This window comes from Mustela lutreola, chromosome 7, assembly GCF_030435805.1.
Source record: "Mustela lutreola isolate mMusLut2 chromosome 7, mMusLut2.pri, whole genome shotgun sequence".
In the NCBI taxonomy this organism is placed as follows: domain Eukaryota; kingdom Metazoa; phylum Chordata; class Mammalia; order Carnivora; family Mustelidae; genus Mustela; species Mustela lutreola.
In genome coordinates this window covers 91,278,609-91,298,318 of record NC_081296.1, presented here as the reverse complement: position 1 = coordinate 91,298,318, position 19,710 = coordinate 91,278,609, and the positions used below count along the sequence as shown (strand labels likewise).

The 19,710-nt window shown below is 47.9% G+C and overlaps 1 protein-coding gene and 1 long non-coding RNA gene across 4 annotated transcripts in view; one reads left to right on the top strand and one right to left on the bottom strand.

The window, feature by feature from the left end:
* Nucleotides 1-2,676: 2,676 nt before the first annotated feature.
* Nucleotides 2,677-5,993, top strand: NFKBIA (NFKB inhibitor alpha). Its single transcript, XM_059181911.1, has 6 exons — nt 2,677-3,030; nt 3,677-3,785; nt 4,114-4,324; nt 4,611-4,699; nt 4,833-5,093; nt 5,407-5,993. The coding sequence occupies exons 1-6, from the start codon at nt 2,804-2,806 to the stop codon at nt 5,452-5,454; spliced, it is 945 nt and encodes a 314-aa protein (XP_059037894.1). The 5' UTR covers nt 2,677-2,803; the 3' UTR covers nt 5,455-5,993.
* A 3,736-nt stretch (nt 5,994-9,729) lies between these two features.
* The window catches only part of LOC131836469 (uncharacterized), a 33,730-nt gene continuing 23,749 nt past the window's right edge, over nt 9,730-19,710 (bottom strand). For all 3 annotated transcript variants that reach the window (XR_009355624.1, XR_009355627.1, XR_009355625.1), the window contains one exon: nt 9,730-10,144. This is a non-coding gene — a long non-coding RNA (uncharacterized LOC131836469). The remainder of the gene's footprint in view (nt 10,145-19,710) is intronic.

Here is a 19,710-nt window from a genome sequence, read left to right as displayed (position 1 = left end):
CTAGGTTGCAGAAAATCATCAGGTACCCTCTTGGGAATCCCCACGACAGGAACATGTCATCAAGGCTCAGCACCTCCCAAAATTTCCAAAAGCATGAGGACAAATCAGGGAGCGCCTGGGCCGGACTCTTACCACTAGGTGGCACAGTACACAATCAGAAATGAAGACCATCAGAAAGGTAAAGCACTGAAAGGAGGTGCAAGGAAGCTATTGAGACTTTTGTTTTATGCATGATTTTCTTTCTTAATGATAATTTTTAAACCTGCAGCTAAAAATCATCTTCTAAGCTATATAAGTGGGGCATTGAGAGCTCAACTTTCCTTTTACATTTTTTTTTAACACAGAGATGAATATTGCCTAATAGGGGAACACCAATCAACCTCTATTTCACCTAACAATTGGAGTAGAAAATACTTTAGTATCTTCTTCACATTACTATGCATTTGGTCTCATTTCTTTTATTTATTTTTTTAAAAGGTTTTATTTATTCATTTGACAGACAAGATCACAAGTAGCAAGAGGCAAGCAGCAAGAGAGAGGGGAGCAGGCTCGCTGATGAGCAGAGAGCCCAATGCGGGGCTCGATCCAGGACCCTGGGATCATGACCTCAGCCGAAGGCAAAGGCTTAACCCACTGAACCACCCAGGCATCCCATTTGGTCTCATTTCTACATGGAGTTTTCAAAAGCGTAAATACTACAACTGCTTTGGCCCCATGATTAATATGTTAGGTTAGAAATTAGATAAACTGTCACAGGGTGCCAAGGTAAATTTCTCTGCATTTCAGTTCCTTTTGGGGAAAATAGGAATGATACCTATATTACAAGAGGAGTTCTGAGAATGAACAATGTATTGCAAAAAGTGTTGGGAGTCCTTCCGAAAACTTATACTTCCAAGAGACATAGTCACCCTTAAGCAACTAGCTATGTGTTTGTGGACAAGCAATACAATTTTTAAGCAGGAAAAAACCCTTTAAATGACATTGATTGAATCTTATGATAAGAGCAGGTAGACCACAGCAAAGTTAACTGATCTCCCCAATTAATATGCTGTTAATTTAAGGTGGAGTCAGAAAGGAGATCTCCTACGTATAGCCACTGCTCTATCCTGCTTCCATAAGGGTTTTTGTATATCATGTGCCTGCAGAGACAATGGAGTCTGTCCTTGGAAAGCTTTCATTATAAACATGTGATCGTTATGACCCTGAAGGGTTTAGGTCTTGATTTTAGGGCTTTTTTCCCCCTATTTTTTTCTCATTCCCCCTGACCCAGGTTCCCTACATTCAGATAGAGGATTGGAGAAAGAAGAGATGAGCAAACGGCTGGTTAGTACACAGCCAGTTAAAGATGAATGCAATACAATCACCAGGACTTTCTGCATAACGATAGAGGCTCCTGGGGCTCATCCCTAAAAACTCTGACCCAATTGCTTTATTTTGCCTGGACCAGTTCTAGAAGTAGACAAATTCAATTAGAGGCTTGCAGGCTAGGAGAAGGGGGTAGAGTGGGAATATCAGTTCTATTTCTGCAGGTGAAACCAGAGGATGGGGAGCCTGGATATGTCCAACTGCTGCCCTCCCCAGGGCAGGAGAGCAAGGAGCTAGCAAAGGGGGTAATCTGGTAATCTCTTGTAGCAAGGCTCAGCAACTACTTTCTTAGCCATCCTTAAGGCCCAATCTTGGGTAAGGCACTGCTCACCCTATTCTTCAGCCTCTTCCAAATGCTTCTGGAAAGTCACCCAGCTGGATACCCAGAAGTAAGCTGAGGATCCATTCTTTGCAGCAGCACAGTGCAAATCAGGGACCATGACCTCGGTAATTCTTTTGTTCATCCAGGGTAGCTAGCTACAACTTCTACTACAAAGATCAACACTTCGCTTTACTTGAAAAAAATTATGGTCATGTTCAGCATTTTGCCTGAATACAGGGCAGAGTGTTTGCCCCTCCTCCAGTCACCAGGACTGTCAATCCCGAGGAAATGATTGAGGGTTCTCCAACCACTGGTCTCTTAATGCCAAAGCATTCACATTCACAACTTCTACCGGGGGGGAGGGGGGGGGGTGTTGCTGGGGAGGGCTAAGTGTCCCTGCGCTGCAGAGAGCCTGGTATTGGCAGGAAGGCAGAGGCAGCCTGCGACCTTCTAACCCGACAGTGCGTTCTTTCCCGCAGCGAGAAGTGTGGGGAAGCAAGTCCCGACGTCCAGCCATCATTTCCACTCGAGTTTTCGAAAAGATCAAGAATCGGAAAGGACCGGCGGGTCGGCAAACCCCACGGAGGAACTGCACAACAGGTCTGCGTTCACTGGGATCTCAGCAGTCCACGACCCCAAATCGAATCGATCGTGGGAAACCCCAGGGAAAGAAGGCTTCTTGCCGAGGGACGGGATTACTGAGTGCAAGCAGCAGGGAAGTACCGGGGTAGGGGACCTTAGTCGGGAGGACTTTCCAGCCACTCAGCGTTCATCAAAAAAGTTCCCTGTACATGACCCCAGTGGCTCATCGCAGGGAGTTTCTCTGATGAACCCGACTCAAGGTTTAGGCTTCTCCCCCCGCCCCCACCCCCGTCTCCCTCCCGAGCAGAGGACGAGGCCAGTTCTCTTTTCTGGTCTGACTGGCTTGGAAATTCCCCGCGCCTAACCCCGCCCCGGAGAAATCCCCTGCCAGCGTTTATAGGGCGCCGCGGCGGCGCTGGCGAGCCCACAAGAGTCGCAGCCAGCGGTCCTCCCCTCCGTGACACGAAGAGGCAGCGAGCGCGCAGCCCGCGGCCGAGCGCACCTGGGCAGCAGCGCCACAGCTTCCCCCGCGCCATGTTTCAGGCCGCCGAGCACAACCAGGACTGGGCCATGGAGGGTCCCCGGGACGCGCTCAAGAAGGAGCGCCTGCTGGACGACCGCCACGACAGCGGCCTGGACTCCATGAAGGACGAGGAGTACGAGCAGTTGGTGAAGGAACTGAAGGAGATCCGCCTCGAGCCGCAGGAGGCGCCGCGCGGCGCCGAGCCCTGGAAGCAGCAGCTCACCGAGGACGGAGACTCGTAAGTGCCGCGGGGCCGGGTGGGGACGCCGGGCCTGCAGCGCGAGGCGCGCGACGCGGCCGCAGACCGGGGTTTATGCTTCGCTGCCCCCCATCTCCCGGAGACCGTGCAAAGCGGAGGGATGCGCGTAGGGGCCGGGGGATGGGAAATGAGGGTCGGATCCCGGGGCTGCGGTGCAGCAGCTCTGCCTTGCAGAACGCATGCCTTCCCCTCCCTTCCCCACCCCCCACCCCCACCCCGGGCCCGGGTCTTCTCGGCGCTCGGCGGGGGCGGGGCGGCGGCGAGGACGCGAAGTCCCCTCTTGCATAAGGGAGAGGCGGGGGGGGGCGGGAGGAGGGTAGGCTGGAGTTTCTGCCCCGCTGGCGGGCGCCTCGCGGCCGGGAGGGGAAGTACAGGGCGTTCCGGCCCGGCGGGAGGGCGGGGCGGTCTGACCGGCGCCCGCCGAGAAGGGTGGTGGGGGGGAGCGCGCCCGGAAAGTCCCTGGGCGCCTGCCAGGAACACTCAGCTCATAATAACCTCGCGGAAAACACCGCGGCCTCGGCCTCCAGAAACCCCGGCCTTGCGCAATCCCCCGCAGCCTGCGCCTCCCTCGGCCCCACGCAATGCACTCAACAGCCCTGGGGGTTTTTCCCTCTGTTCCCCTTAGGTTCCTGCACTTGGCCATCATCCATGAAGAGAAGGCACTGACCATGGAAGTGATCCGCCAAGTGAAGGGCGACCTGGCCTTTCTCAACTTCCAGAACAACCTGCAGCAGGTGCGCCGGCCTGCCCAGCCCCGTGCCTCTGACCCAGTAATAAAGCTGGATCTAGCACAGCTGCTCCCAACCCTTCCTCAGTTAACAATCACTGGTCATTATCTTCCCAGACCTTTTATGCAAGGTCCTAGAGAGGAAAGAAAATTCCATTGATTTGGTGAGGCCTTTATGAAAGCCCACCTGGAGCCTCTGGGATTCGTATTGCCCCTCAGACCTGTTTGGGAGGAGCAACAGTCAAAGACCAGGAGATCTCTGGGGTTCAAGGGAGGACAAGACTCTGAGTTTGGGCCATGGCTTACCCTCTTTCTGTTCCCTCTTCCGTTTGTAGACTCCACTCCACTTGGCTGTGATCACCAACCAACCAGAAATTGCTGAGGCACTTCTGGGAGCTGGCTGTGATCCTGAGCTCCGAGACTTTCGAGGAAATACCCCCCTACACCTTGCCTGTGAGCAAGGCTGCCTGGCCAGTGTGGGAGTCCTGACTCAGACCTGCAGGACCCAGCACCTCTCCTCCATCCTCCAGGCCACTAACTACAATGGTACGTCTGCCAGCCCTACCCTGCCCATCAGAAAGCAGATGACTTGGAGAAGGGGTAGGTGGGCCAACTTTAGGAATCCAGGCGAGAGTAGAAACTCTCAACACCAGAAAGAATGAGAAAATACATGTAAAAGGCCTGTTTGATGCCTTAATAAAGTCCATTCAGAGCCCAGATTCTGGGTTCTCCAAAATCAGAAGTATTTGCCCCCTACCAGAAAATGTGGAAAGCTGTGCTTGAAATCTGAGGGTTGAAACAAGTGATTATACTTTTTTCATCATTCTTCTAGGGCACACGTGTCTCCATTTAGCCTCTATCCATGGTTACTTGGGCATTGTGGAACTTCTGGTGTCTCTGGGTGCTGACGTCAATGCTCAGGTGAGTACTTCATGTCTCCAGATGGAGTGCCTCAGGGCTGCAAGGCCCTCCACAGTAAGACCTCATGTGCTTTTGTTGCAAGCAGAAATTCCAAACTCAGCCATAAACCTCTCCCAATTCCTTTGGGTTTCAGGAGCCCTGCAATGGCCGAACCGCCCTCCATCTCGCCGTGGACCTCCAGAATTCTGATCTCGTGTCACTCTTGTTGAAGTGTGGGGCTGATGTCAACAGAGTTACCTACCAGGGCTATTCCCCATACCAGCTCACCTGGGGCCGCCCAAGCACGCGGATACAGCAGCAGCTGGGCCAGCTGACCCTAGAAAACCTTCAGATGCTGCCAGAGAGCGAGGATGAGGAGAGCTACGACACAGAGTCCGAGTTCACGGAGGACGAGGTGAGTCGCAGCTTTGTCGCTCTGCACAAAGCAGGACCCTGTATCCAAAAGGCTCAACTTAATGAAGTTCTCACACTTTAGTGTGAGTGAACAGTAGTACCCCCCAAAGTATGTCTTCATTTTTGGCCCTTTTTAAAGGAGAGGAGCATTAAAGAGACGCTCCCTCAGCCCCTGAAGTTAATTATATTCAGGTTTTGGAGAATGGCATCCAAGAATACTTGATTTATTTTGAGGAACAGCCCTCACCATTATCCCAGCACCTTTGGCAAAGTTCTGGAGGTTTAACGTGCCTTTTTCTTTCTCTTGTTCTCAGCTGCCCTATGATGACTGTGTGCTTGGAGGCCAGCGCCTGACGTTATGAACTTAGAAGAGTAAAAGGACATGGACTTGTATATTTGTACAAAAAGAGAGTTTTATTTTTCTAAAAAAAAAAAAAGAAAAAAAGAAAAAAAAATTAAAAGAGGGTACTTAAAACCACACTTCACGCTCCCTGGCCTGAAACATTCACTACGGTGGATCAGCCCTCATTTTGTTATTTTGGTGAACTTTGGAAGGGAACAAGAAAGATCACTGGAATTCAAAGAAAACCTCATTCAATCCTCACCTTTGTGGGGTTCTGGAGGAGGTTATGCAACATGTGACGAAAGGACGACATCTTACTGTGCTTTTTGACTGAATCACCATAGATTTGGTGGCTCAGCCCCGTGTGGGTTGTGTCACAACTGACTAGGTGTAAAGACCAGGTGTGTCGTTAAGCCTTTTGGGGGTGTGGGGTTAAAAGCCACTACTTGTCAAGGTTTGTGTTGCCCTCCTGTAAATGGTGTACATTGTGTATTTTGTTGGTAATTATTTTGGTACTTCTAAGATGTGTATTTATTAAACAGATTTTTACAAACAGAACTCTCCTGATCATTCTCTTTGGGCTGCTGAGGGGCTCCCAAGCGGAGAGTCATCCGATCCGCAGAGTGGGGGAGGTGGAGAGCTGTGTGGGAGCACTTACCACAAGCAGCCACAAAGCCCTCTCAGAGAGCAGCTTCTCACAACTGTGTACACCAGACTCCCTGCCAGGCATTGCAGGCAGCCCCCTGGGCCCAGTGCGTGGGAAGGGAGGCCGTTGCAAGATGGTAGGAAACACCATTCCTTAGGCTGGGGTGGGGGTGGCACTCGCTGCTTGGCCCACAGCTGGAAGCCTCCACTGCCATTTGCTTTGATCTTGCTTTAAGCTATGCCAGGACCCTTCCACTTCAGGAATCATGTTGGTCAACAGAAATCTGCTGAAATCCTATTTTTTTGTTACAGGAAAAGTTCTTAACTATAATGCTGGGAGTTCCTGAGGCGTTGGGCTCAGGAATGGGACTGCATGCGCTAACATTTATTAGCAGCTGCCCCCCTCTGAGCCTTCATTTCTTCATTTATAAACTGGGCTGTTAAGTTTGCACAAGACAACGCACGTCTGTAGCATATAGTGCCAGGCACATGGTGCTCAAGAGAAAGGCAAACGATTGCACAACATCCTGTATTTCACAGGGGAAGAAACAAGTCCAGAGAGAATATCCCGTCTGGGTCACCTTGTAGAAGGGGCAGGTGGTGAGCTTCCAACTCTTGTTTCCAGAGTTGGTTAACATCTTTTAGTTGCATTCCACTTCTAAATCAACCTATTGTTACAAAGTAGTAGGAATGATATGAAAGGCTTGAAAAGTTTCCCCAGCTCAATCAGTCTGCTACTTCTACGGAGTAATTCTACCAGAAGTCCAGATCTTGTGGAATTTAAGTGTTCCATATGGATGTTTTCATCCCTAAAATACATTGCTTGCCAAGGTAGAAAGAGGGGTAAAGGAAAGTTCATGGCGTTCTATAAAATGCAGAATGGCATACAAATGCAATCCCTATACTCTGGCTTACTACTAACTAAACATGGCCGTTACCTTGTCCCTTTCCGGATCCGTAAATGCTGTGGAAGTAAAGTGAATGTGATGATCAGCTTCCTCTCAGACCAAAAAGGAGCCAGTACTTAGGGGGTCTTTCAATTTATAAAGCGTATTACTGTCAAATGGACTGACGGTCAAAGCCAGCCCTGGAGCCTTCCTGCAGCCTCCGTTATCTGGAGCTAAGTACTGTGGTGGCCTCTCTACCAGCCTTGTCTTCTCTCAGAGTGCTCTAGGTACATCACAAATTCCTTGTGCGTCCTTGAGCACATGAACACAGGTGCTATGTGATCTCACACAGGAATGTCGACTAGGTTTTGCTCCGTCAGCTGCTGAGTATAAGAGGTAGGTAAGAAGGGTGAAGGGGGGGAATATTTACCTCATATCCAAAAGAACACAGGTTGGAAACTTGGCTTCCAAATTTGGAATGATGCCCTGAGCACTTCTCTGTCATGTGTGCCTCTATTTCCCCTTGTAATGGTACTGGATTTTTGCCAAGTTGCTCCTGACCCTTACTCCAGCTCTGTGAGAAGTTTGGAGAAATGGGACAAAGGGATGTGGCCCACTGTTCCTCTGTCTCCTTGGTGACTGACTTTGGTGTAGAGGTGACGCCTTCCTTGGTCATGGCAGGGAGGGGCCTCCTCTGACTCATTTGGACCCAGCCTGAGCTTTTCTGATCATCAGGACCCCAACCCTCAGGGTGGATTCCATTGTCTGCATAAATCTCAAGGTCACTGGGCCCAGTTTCTTACTCTCAGGTCCTTCTTCCTGTTTTTCTACCTCCTTTCTTTCTCTTCTTTTCATTTGAAACCTTTCTTTCCTTCATGCCATTGGTTGGGTGGCTGGAGCCTGGAGTTCCCTAAAAGAAAAACTGCAGAACACAAACATTGTAATCTGCAAGTCTTAGGCAAATTTCTTTCTCTTCTTTTTTTCTTTTCTTTTTTTTTTTTTTTTAAGATTTTATTTATTTGACAGAGATCACAAGTAGGCAGAGAGGCAGGCAGAGAGAGAGAAGGAAGCAGGCTCCCTGCTGAGCAGAGAGCCAGATGCGGGGCGATCCCAGAACCCTGGGATCATGACCTGAGCTGAAGGCAGAGGCTTTAACCCACTGAGCCACCCAGGCACCCCTTTCGGCAAATCTCTAAGCAAACAAGAACAAAAGTTTTCAAAGAAAAAAATGCGGCGGCTGAGAGCCTTTACAGCTCTCTGATTTTCCCCAAGAAGCCAAAGGTCCTGTCAGGACAGGTAGAAGTCAGGCTGCCTTGGGAAAGAGGGAAGTGACAGAAGGAGGGAAATAAAGAGTCACATCAGCAACTTCCTTGAATTTAGTTCCTTGATTCCTTGTGCCTGCCTCATCCTCAGGACAAATTTCCTTTATAGGTCACATGTACCCAGTCCCTCCCAGAAGGAAGAGTTTTTCTTTAAAGACAGAATAAATTCCAGTGTGAGCAATTGGAAAGCCTTCATGTGGGGCCTGGAAGTGTGGGGGGAGGCTGGGTGCGGGGTGGGGGTGGGGGGAGTGGGGGGGGGTATTTGCATTGAAACTTCAATAGCTACTGGAAGTGATGAAGAGCTGACGGTGAGAACTGAGTCAGTGAGATGGGTTCTTCCTTCGCCCCCCTTCCTCCCTATTTTCATCAGCTTGCCTTGGGTGCTGTTGAAGTTTCATTTGGCAAGAAAAGTCAGAGTGGAACTCCAGTCAGAAATGTGCCCAAGAAGCATTCCCCAACCCTAGTACTTGGACAAGAATGTCCCAGGCCGGTTCCCCATTTTAAAGGAGCATTACAGAAAGTTAAACCAGATCCCCCGTGTGTTTCCCTCCTGCAGAAGTGGAACTCTCAGACTCATTCATTCATTTGCATTATGAAGCACTACGATTCCCCAGGGCCCGTGCCAGGGACCAGACCCCCAGGAGGAACCAGCCATAGCCTCTGCCTCAAAGACCTCCTTGCTAAGGTCAGGAAGGGAACCAAACATGCACACGTAAGACAGAATGTGATGGGAGCTCAGGTCAGGGGCCCCCAACGCTGAGTGGACTGAGATGAAATGAATCTCAACTTTGTCACTCTGCACAAAACAGTACCCTCCCAGGTCCCTAGAGCTACTTACTCCCTCCTCTTTTTTAGAGAGAGAGAGAGAGAGCGAGAGAGAGCATGAGCAGGGGGAGGGGCAAAGAGAGAGGGAGAAACAGACTCTCTGGTGAGCAGGGAGTCCCATGCAGACTCTATCTATCCCAGGACCCTGGGATCAATGACCCAAGCCGAAGGCAGATGCTCAACCGTCTGAGCCACCCAGAGCTCCTCTTTGTAAGAGATTACGCCCTTGCTGGCTATTTTCTTCCCCAGACCAGCACTATCTATGCTTAGTCCATTTCCCAAGTGACCCATGGCATCCTCTTGACAAGTGGCAGGAAGCAAAGCTGTACTCAGAACTTAGGAGATGGGATAGACTATTCATTTTTGCATCTGCATGTGATCTTGGATTCCAGAGCTGAGCCTAGAAATTTCCAGCAGCCTTCGAATTGATGGCAGATGATGTGCATGCCTGAGGCCAGAGCTTCTCCAGCCCAGTGTGCACTCCAACGGCCTGGAGATGATGTGGAAATGCAGGTTCTGATTTAGCTGGTCCACAGCTGGCCTGACACTTGCATTTCTAGTAAGTTCCTAGACAAGGACTGGACTGCTGTTCCAGAAACCACACTTTGAAGAGCATTTTGAATAACATTTTGAGTAAAATGCCATTTTATTTTTATTTTTTTAAAGATTTTTTAAAAGATTTTATTTATTTATTTGACAGAGATCACAAGTAGGCAGAGAGGCAGGCAGAGAGAGAGGGGGAAGCAGTCTCCCCGCCGAACAGAGAGCCCAATGTGGGGCTTGATCCCAGAACCCCGGGATCATGACCTGAGCTGAAGGCAGAGGCTTCAACCCACTGAACCACGCTGGTGCCCCTAAAATGCTATTTTATATATTTACACTCAATGCTTGATGGTGTACACCCCTCCCACCCCCAAGGGGACAAGTGCTTCTGCAGCCACATATATGAGGACGATCCCACATCAAGGCAACATAAGTCTTCTGGAGAGTAGGGCAGGGTCCTGAGCGCTGTTGGCTGAGGCCAAGACATCTGCCAGCAAAACAAGTAAGTGTAATAAGGAAGGAGGCCAGCATAATACAAGGTCAAAGTTGTCATTAGTTGAAGTCTAAGAAAGGAATAAAAATTTATGAAGGAAATACACTTGAAGGCTGATTTACTAATTAAAAAGTTGACAAGTTGGTTTTTAAAATGAAGTTTCTGTGCTTTTGCATGGGGTTGGCATGGTGTGTGGGAGAGGCCCTGACCAGGCCTCAACCAAAAAGGAGGGGAGAGAGAGCTGCTTCCCTATGACAAAATCCCCACTGTCCCTATCAGTATATGAGAAGCCTTCACTAGCTGCTGACGAAGCTATACCGAGGAAAAACTTAAGCAAAGAATAACTTCCTTTAAATGTTGTCATTTTTTCATATTTCCTAATTTTAAAAATTTGTTGAATCTGTACAAAGCAGTAGTCATCAAAACAGTGTGGTACTGGCATAAAAACAGACACAGAGATCAACAGAACAGAACAGAGAACCCAGAAATAAAGCCACAATTATATAGTCAATTAATCTTCAACAAGGAGGCAAGAATATGCAATGGGAAAAAGACAGTCTCTTGAACTAATGGGATTGGGAAAACTGGACAGCCACATGCAAAAGAGTAAAGCTGGACTGGAACCACTCTCTTACAACATACACAAAAAGAAACTCAAAATGGATTGAAGACCTAAATGTGAGACCTGAAACCATCAAAATCCTAGAAGAGAACACAGGCAGTAATTTCTCTGACATTGACCACAATAACATCTTTCTAGATATGTCTCCTGAGGCAAGGGAAACAAAAGAAAAAAGCAACTATTGGGACTATATCAAAATAAAAACTTCTGCACAGCAAAGGAAACAAACAATAAAACTAAAAGAGAGCCTAGGGAAAAGATATTTGCTAATGACATATCCAATAAAGGGTTAATATCCAAAATATACAGGAAACTTTTACAGCTCAACACCAAAATATTCCAAACGATCTACTTTATTTTTTTTCCAAGATTTTATTTATTTATTTGAAAGAGACAGAGAGAGGGAGTGCACAAGCATGGGGAGGGGCAGAGGAAGATGGAAAAGCAGGCTCCCCATTGAGCAGGGAGCCAATGAGGGGCTCCATCACAGTACCCTGGGATCATAACCTAAGCCAAAAGCAGACACTTTACTGACTGAGCCACCCAGGTGCCCCTAAATAATCTACTTCAGAAGAGGGGTGCCTGGATGGCTCAATCACTTAAGCATCTGACTCTTGATTTCAGCTCATGATCTTAAGATCGTTAGATCAAGCCCCACATCGGGCTCTGTGCTGAGTGTGGAGCCTACTTCAGATTCTCTCTCTCCCTCTTCCTCTGCCCACCACCTCCAACTCGTGCTCACACTCTCTCTCTTAAAAAAAGGGGGGGGGGGCAGAAGCCATGAACAGACATTTCTCTGAAGAAAACATAGAAATGGCCAACAGACACAAGAAAAGATGCTCAACATCACTCATCATCAGGGAAATGTAAATCAAAACCACAAGATGATATAAACCCACACCTGACAGAATGGCTAAAATAAAAAACACAAGAAAGAAATGTTGGTGAGGATGTAGAAAAAAAGGGACTCATATACTGTTGGTAGGAATGCAAACTGGTGCAGAACTATGGAAGACAATATGGAGATTTCTCAAAAAAAAATCAAAATAGAATGACCCTAGGATCCAGTAATCATACTACTGGATATTTACAAAAAATACAAATTTAAATAGTTTAAATTTAATATATGGGCACCTGGGTGGCTCAGTAGGTTAAGCCTCTGCCTTCAGCTCAGATCATGGTCTCAGGGTCCCGGGATCAAGCCCCGTATCAGGCTGTCTGCTCAGTAGGGAGCCTGCTTCCCCCACCCCTTTGCCTGCTCCTCTGCCTGCTTGTGATCTCTCTCTGTGTCAAATAAATAAATAAAATCTTTAAAAAAAAAAACCCACTAATTCAAAGGGATACATACACCCCTATGTTTATTGCAGCTTTATTTACAATAGCCAAATTACGGAAGCAGCCCAAGTGTCCATAGATACATAAATGAATAAAGAAGAAATGATGTATATACATGGTGGAATATTATTCAGCCACAAAAAAGAACCAAATTTTGCCGTTTGCAACAACATGGATGGATCTAGAGAGAATAAATGAAATAAACCAGAGAAAGACAAATACCATATGATTTTACTCATATGTAGAATTTAAGAAACAAAAGGAACAAAGGGAAAAGAGAAAGAGAGGTAAACCAGAAAACAAACTCTTAACTATAGAGAACAAACTGAGGTTACCAGAGCACAGGTGGGTGGGAGGAGGGTTGAAAGAGGGGAGGGGGTTAACAGTACTCTTATCTTTTTCTTTTTTTAAAGGATTTATTTTTCAGCAATGTCTATACCCAACATGGGGCTTAAACATACAACGCTGAGATCAAGAGCTGTGTGCTGCCCAGACTGAGCCAGAGATGACCTGTGAGTATACTTACCTTGGTGAGCACTGAGTAATATATGGAATTGTTGACTACTGCACACCTGAAACTAATATAATACTGTCTGTCAATGACACTAGAATTAAACCTTAAAAATGTACTGAGTATACTCTATATGGAAAGCATTCAGCTATTTGTTTGTTTATGGGACAGGGGTAGGGGCAGAGGGACGGAGGAGCGGGGGGCGGGGGGGAGAACCTTAAGCAGGCTCCACACCCAGCACGGGGCCTCATTTAGGGCTCAAGCTCATATCCCTGAGATCATGACCTGAGCAGAAATCAAGAATCAGACACTTAACAGAGTGAGCCACCCAGGCACCCAGAAAACTATTTAAAGGTAAGTTTTTAAGGTCTTTTAAATTGCCAGATTTTCAGTATGCACAATATATTTTCAAGCTGTTATCTAACTGACCTGATAATACAGATCATGGGATAAAATCACAGATTTACTTTTTATTTAGTAAACATGTGCATGGAGCTTCCTACGTCCCAGACCTATTCTAAGTGGTTTGCAAATACAAATTCCGGTAAATCCTCAAACCACCCTGTGAGGTAGGTACGGTCATTATTTTCAGATTTTTTCTAAGGAAACTGAAGCAGAGTCAGTTATAGAAACTCAACCCAGGTCACAGTCAGCGGATGGCAACGCCAGGCTCGTGTGGATTCCAAATCCACATTCCCAACCTGTTAGTATAAAGCAGCTCCAAAGTGTGCTGCTGACTAAATGACTGCGTGCAGCTCATCCATTCTGAATCTGGTTCCTTTACATTCGTTACTGGTATCCTACCACAACTGGATAAAAATATTACTAAGGATGGTTTGAATTTCTTTTTTTTTTTTTTTTAAGATTTTATTTATTTATTTGTCAGAGAGAGAGAGAGAGAGAGCGAGAGCAAGCACAGGCAGACAGAGTGGAAGGCAGAGGCAGAAGGAGAAGCAGGCTCCCCGTGGAGCAAGGAGCCCGATGTGGGACTCGATCCCAGGACGCTGGGATCATGACCTGAGCCGAAGGCAGCTGCTTAACCAACTGAGCCACCCAGGCATCCCGTGGTTTGAATTTCTGATGTCTTATTAAAGGAAGAGTGTCTCCTAGGAACTACGTAATAATGCAGAAGCTGCAAGACGTAAGATCTGAGGGAACCTCAGAAAGCTGAACGACAGTGTGGGACCTGGATTCGGTGGGACTGAATGTTCAGGGTCAAGTTTCAGGTGGTGCTAAGTAAAAGGAAGTGAGGCATGTCACTCCTTCCAGGAGTTTCCAGTTGTGTGGTCTATGTTCATTTCTGATTGAGGCTAGGTGTACCCAAAGTCACCACATTAAACATTTTGGTCAGACGTTTTAAAACTTTGCAGTATTTTAACATTCATCTCTAGGGAAGCTCAAAATAAACAAGCACATGCAAGTTTTAAGGACTCACGAATGAGCTTTTTTCAGGTGAAATGTTTTAGTGTTGATTCAATTTTGAGTTGGGTTTTAAAGTTCTCCTTCCAAACCTTCCCACTGCCATCACTGGGCGGCAACTTGCCAGGGCAGGACCTTGCCACTTGGCCCCACAGCATATAGCCTGCAGGGGTGAGTGGGGCTGGGGGTAGGACAGGGCTCCAGAAACTTTTCTGTGTATTCACACTTAACTCCATTGTTCTCCAGGAAACACAGAGTAAACCTCTGGTTTGAGGAGGAAGCCTAAAACATCCATAGGTAAACATCACAGAACTTACAAGATAAACAGAGTAAAAAGCTTTCACCCTTTTGAGGTTAAACCTGGGAATAAGTGTACGGCTTGGAGTGAGGGCCAGAGGAATATGAGGACATATGACAGGCACATTTTGATAAATGCTAATGATTAAAAATTCAGGACGTAAACCCATGAGCAAGAGGCGGGGTGAGGGTGTGAGTCGGCTAACCGGGAATCTGCAGAGGAAACTCGGCAAAGGGAGCACAAGAGGAAGTGAGGCAGTTTCTGTATTCTCTGATTTCACCTGTAACTGACAAGCCTTAGCCACAATTTCTGTCCCTTAAAAGCATTGATTCACATCTCAGATCCAGACGGCCAAGGACCCAGGTAATCCAGCTCCTGGCGAGTACTAACAGGCCTCCTTTCTCAGACAGCGGCTAGATGCCAGCCATTCTCCATCTGTGATGGCTACAGGACAGAGGTGGCATTATGATCCCCATTTTACGGAGCTTCAGAGAGGTTTAGCAACTTGTCTGAGGTAACACAGCCAGGAAAAGTGGCAGTGCTGGGGCTGAAACCCTGCCCCTCGGGCCCCCAAGGCCCTTTCTCTCTCTTTCTGGCCCGGGTGTGCTTCCTCCTCTGCGGAAGATGTTTGAAGCCCCTACCAACTGTCATTTCCCACCACTGCTGTCAGTAACCTCGAGTTGCTTTGGCTGCCACATGAAACCATTTTACTCTGAAATTCCACTTGCTACTATTTCTATTTTATAAAGTTTCCTTATTGGAAAAGTACCTCCCAGGAGTGTTTGAAGGGTAACTGATATAGGAGCGCCTGGCTGGCCCAGGCGAAAGCCCCTGTGACTCTTGATCTCGGGGCCATACTTCTGAGCCCCATGTTGGGTATGGAGATTACATACATACATACATTTTACAAACTTAGAGAAGAAAAAGAAAGAAAGAAAGAAAGAAAGAAAGAAAGAAAGAAAGAAAGAAAGAAAGGAAGGAAGGAAGGAAGGAAGGAAGGAAGGAAGGAAGGAAGGAAGGAAGGAAGGAAGAAAGGAAGAAAGAAAGAAAGAAAACTGATTTTGTTGCTTCAAGTCCCCAGGAAACTCCCAGTTTCCTATAAACTGCACAGCCGTGGAGGCAGTCTTGGATCCAGGGCTTCGGTAAATGGGCGACCTTGGCCTCTGGCAGAGAGAGTCCAGGACCTCTGGTCCCAGGTCATTCCTCAGAGCAGCCGGCAGGAACCCACCTCCTCTGGGTCTGCTGGGAAACCTGCCCAAGGTTATTCATGATTAAGTTTAGACCACATTCAGCTGATTCTCTAAGGTGGTGATAGTAGCGGGAGCAAATGTCCGTGGGGCCTGTGGAAGGCTGCTTCAAGGGGCACCACCCCTGGTGACCATCACGACAGAGGCAGACCCCCAGAGGGACTGCTCAGTTACTAACATGCTGGGGTGGGGGGTCCTTTTGTAGGTATAAAGACCTCTTTCTTCCATGTCTCAAACACTATTAATGAGGGCGCTCTCCTTCCCTGCCTTTCCCACGACTGGGACGGTAGAAGGAAACGAAGGGTCTCCATGATAAAAGTTCACTCCTCCTAATGAGGCGGGCCTATGGGTGTGCCAACCTGGGGTCCCACTCCAGGCCCCAATCTGTACCACTCCTGGCGTCTCAGTTTCTTGTCTGTGAAGGGGCCCATGCAGCTCTCCCACACTTGCCGTGATGCTTAACATTGCTGGTAGTATCTGAGGCTTGGTGGATGACAGCCCGTGCTATTGGGGTGATTCCCATTAGTAAGGCTGAGGCATGTGACACCGTCCCTTTGACATACCATTCCCTCCAAGTAGCATTCCTTCCTCTGCCTCTCAGGGATGCCCAGGACCTGTGGAACGAGATTCTCTTTAAGGACAAACTGGGGGACGCCTGGGTGGCTCAGTTGGTTGGACGACTGCCTTCGGCTCAGGTCATGATCCCGGAGTCCTGGGATCAGGTCCCGCATCGGGCTCCCAGCTCCATGCGGAGCCTGCTTCTCCCTCTGACCTTCTCCTTGCTCATGCTCTCTCTCACTGTCTCTCTTTCAAATAAATAAATAAAATCTTTAAAAAAAAAAAAAAAAAAAAGGACAAACTGGGGCGAGGAGCTTAAGAACAGCCTCCTGACCTTGTGCGTCCCCCCTCCCCCTAGCTCATTTTGGCCTCCAAATGCCCTGCTGCGGGGAGCCCATTCAGCCCATACCCAACTCACAGGAATTGCGGTGGGGCTGGATGAGGAGACTGAAAGTTGTTGTGGGCTGGGTCCCCCGGGGCAAGCCTGGAGGCTCGTGACCTCAGACAGCCCTGTAAAGCCCTGGAAGGTGAAACCTCCACTCCTGCGATCAGCCTTTGGCCAGGCAGCAGTCTGCTCAGGCGACAAGCCTCAGTGGAGAAACAAAATGTGTTTATGGAATGTGACACACCTCTCCTGGGGCCTTGCCAGGAGCCCACTGTTAGGGGCCAGCTGGCCAGGCACACCCTCAGGCCATTCCCCCCACCATTATGAAGAAAGTGAATTTGTATCATGGAGACCCTTCCTTTCTTTCTACCAGCCCACTTGTGGAAAGGGCAGGGAAAGAGATCTCCCTCATTCCTGTAGCAGCATTAACTGTGTTTGAGAGGATGACGGAGGGAGAAGGTCTGTTCACCTACAAAGATGCCTTCCTCTGGCTAGTAAGTGCAAGAAAAGAAGTACCTCACGGAGCAGTTTGCATAGTATAATCTTGTCAGTAAGCCAAACACTATACTAAAGTGTTCTGCCTACCAGGATTTTTAGTTTGAGCAAAAGAAACTAATTCTGGATAATGGAGGCAGAAAAGATTTGTGAGAAGGATTTTGGGGAGCCCTCAGAATCTCCAGGAGGAGAAGAGCTGGTGAGCTCAGCCCTGCAGTGTAGGCTGGCCCACTGCGGCCCTAACCATTGACCCACTGTGCTCTCTCATTATTAGCCTCTGATTCAAGATGTGGGTCGAGGGTGTGCTGGAGCCTCATCATGTGCCTGAGAAGGGAGGCTGGGAACATGAATGGCCGGTGTTTTTAAGTTAGGACATCTCCCCCAACCACAATAAGCAAGTTTAGATGACAAATTTGAGTGACAAATGTCCCAAGATGTTAAAGGTGCTTATTTCTGGGTAGTTGGATTAAAAGGTGAGGTGGTGTTTTTGTTTTTTGGTAACTTATTATAGGGAATTTCCAACAATACACATCCAACAAATGCGGGAAGTGTATTAACATGAACCGGCATCTCTGGCTTTGGCTCATGGGCAGTTCTGTTTCGTGTGTACTTCCATCCACCTCCTTTCCCTATCTTATTTTGTAATAAACACCAGTCCTCACACATAAGTTTATATAATAAGTTCACTCTTAAATATCTTAGTACTTATCCCTAAAAGAAACCAGAGGCGCGGGGGTGGCTTAGTCAGATAAGTGTCGATTCTTGGTTTCGGCTCTGGTCAGGATCTCAGGGTCATGGTATTGATTCTGGGGTCCAGCTTCAAACTCAATGCGGAGTCTGCTTAGGACTCTCTCTCCCTCTCCCTCTGGTACCCCCCTCCCTGTCTGTTCTTTCTCTCTCAAATAAATAACTAAATAGGGGCGCCTGGGTGGCTCAGTGGGTTAAGCCACTGCCTTCAGCTCAGGTCATGATCTCAGGGTCCTGGGATCAAGCCCCACATCAGACTCTCTGCTCAGCAGGGAGCCTGCTTCCTCCTCTCTCTCTGCCTGCCTCTCTGCCTGCTTGTGATCTCTGTCAAATAAATAAATAAAATCTTTTATAAATAAATAAATAAATAAATAAAATACAAAAATAAAAATAAAAGATATGAACTATATTAAGATTTTTATTTTTAAGCAATCTCTACACCCAACGTGGGGCTCGAACCCACACTTGAGATCAAGAGTTGTGTGCTTCACAGACTGAGCCAGCCAGGTGCCCCACATAAGAACGATATTTTATTTTATTCATTTATTCATTCATTCATTCATTCATTCATTCAGAGTAGGCTCCAGGCCAAGTGTGGAGCCCAAATACAGAGCTCAAACCCATAACCCTCAGATCACAACCTGAGCTGAGATCAAGAATCAGACACTTACAACAACTGAGCCACCCAGGTGCCCTGGAACTATATTTCAAATGTGTAACTTTAATGCCATGGTCACACCTTAAAGAAAAAATTAACAATAATTCAGAGAGATTTTAAAAATGACCTTCTCTGTGTATTTCTCTATTACTTTAATTATCAGGGAAAAATAAAGCTATTTCCATATTTAATTTGTTCTAAAACGCATCAACACATTAACTACAGTGCAGCATGCCTCACAAACCCCGTCTGAGGAGAAAAGCCAGTCAGGGGTCAGAAGCATGACCCAGGGTGACAATAGGCATGGTTTGGGCCACAATGAGCAGAAGCCCCTGGTGCCAGGGCTCTGGAGGCTCACTGATGTGGTGAGGCCATCAGAAATCACCAGGCCTCCACCTGTGCTCCTCTCCCTGTGCGTCCTGTCACACGGCAGAAAGGCCTGGTGGCTGCCAAGCTCACAGGTGACAGGCCCCAAATGGAGACAAGCCAACCCCTCAGTGAATCTTGCTCTTTTCTTACATGCACATTTACACACATCCACACTCCTAGCACCCACATTCATACTCATACACTCATCGACACACCTATATTCTCACCCCTGCCCCACTTACGCTCCTGGGGAGACAACTCAGACCAGTTTAATTATATCTCAAAAGTGGGGCATGTTTACACCTGTCAAACCTTGAAAGGCCGCACTGAATCCCTGGATTTGTGCAGGCAGCTACATGACCAGGAGGAGGACCACTGTGAGCTGGAGGGTCAGCCTTGTGGGCCCCCACCTCACAAGAGGTTTGTGCCCATGAAAAGTTTGGTTTCAGGGGGAAGTCGAGGTACTGACAATGGTCAGAAAGCCATATAGAGCAGCACAACACAGGGGTGGGAGGCAGCCTGGGCAGGAGCACCCATAGGAGAGAGGCTCGTAGACTACAGCATGACTGAATCCCGGACTCTGCACATCATGCATGCTCTGGCCCATGCAACCGAGGCCAACATGGAGCTCTGTGCTTTTGTGGACCTGGGATCGACGTCTGTCTCCTTTTTCCCGAAGTGCAAGGCCAACTGCACCCACCCAGCTCATGGGACTGTAATGATGAAGGAAGGAAGTCAGAGAAAGCGAGGACTTTGGGTGGTCCCTCCATGACCCCTGCCAGGGCTGGGGCTTCAGGAAGGAAAGGGGTGAACCACAGTGTGGGGAAGGCAGTTTTGCATAGTATTGGTTCAGTTGGAAACTGTAAGGAACCATCAGTGACCACCTGACCTGTCCCAGGCGTTCTATAGAGGAGAG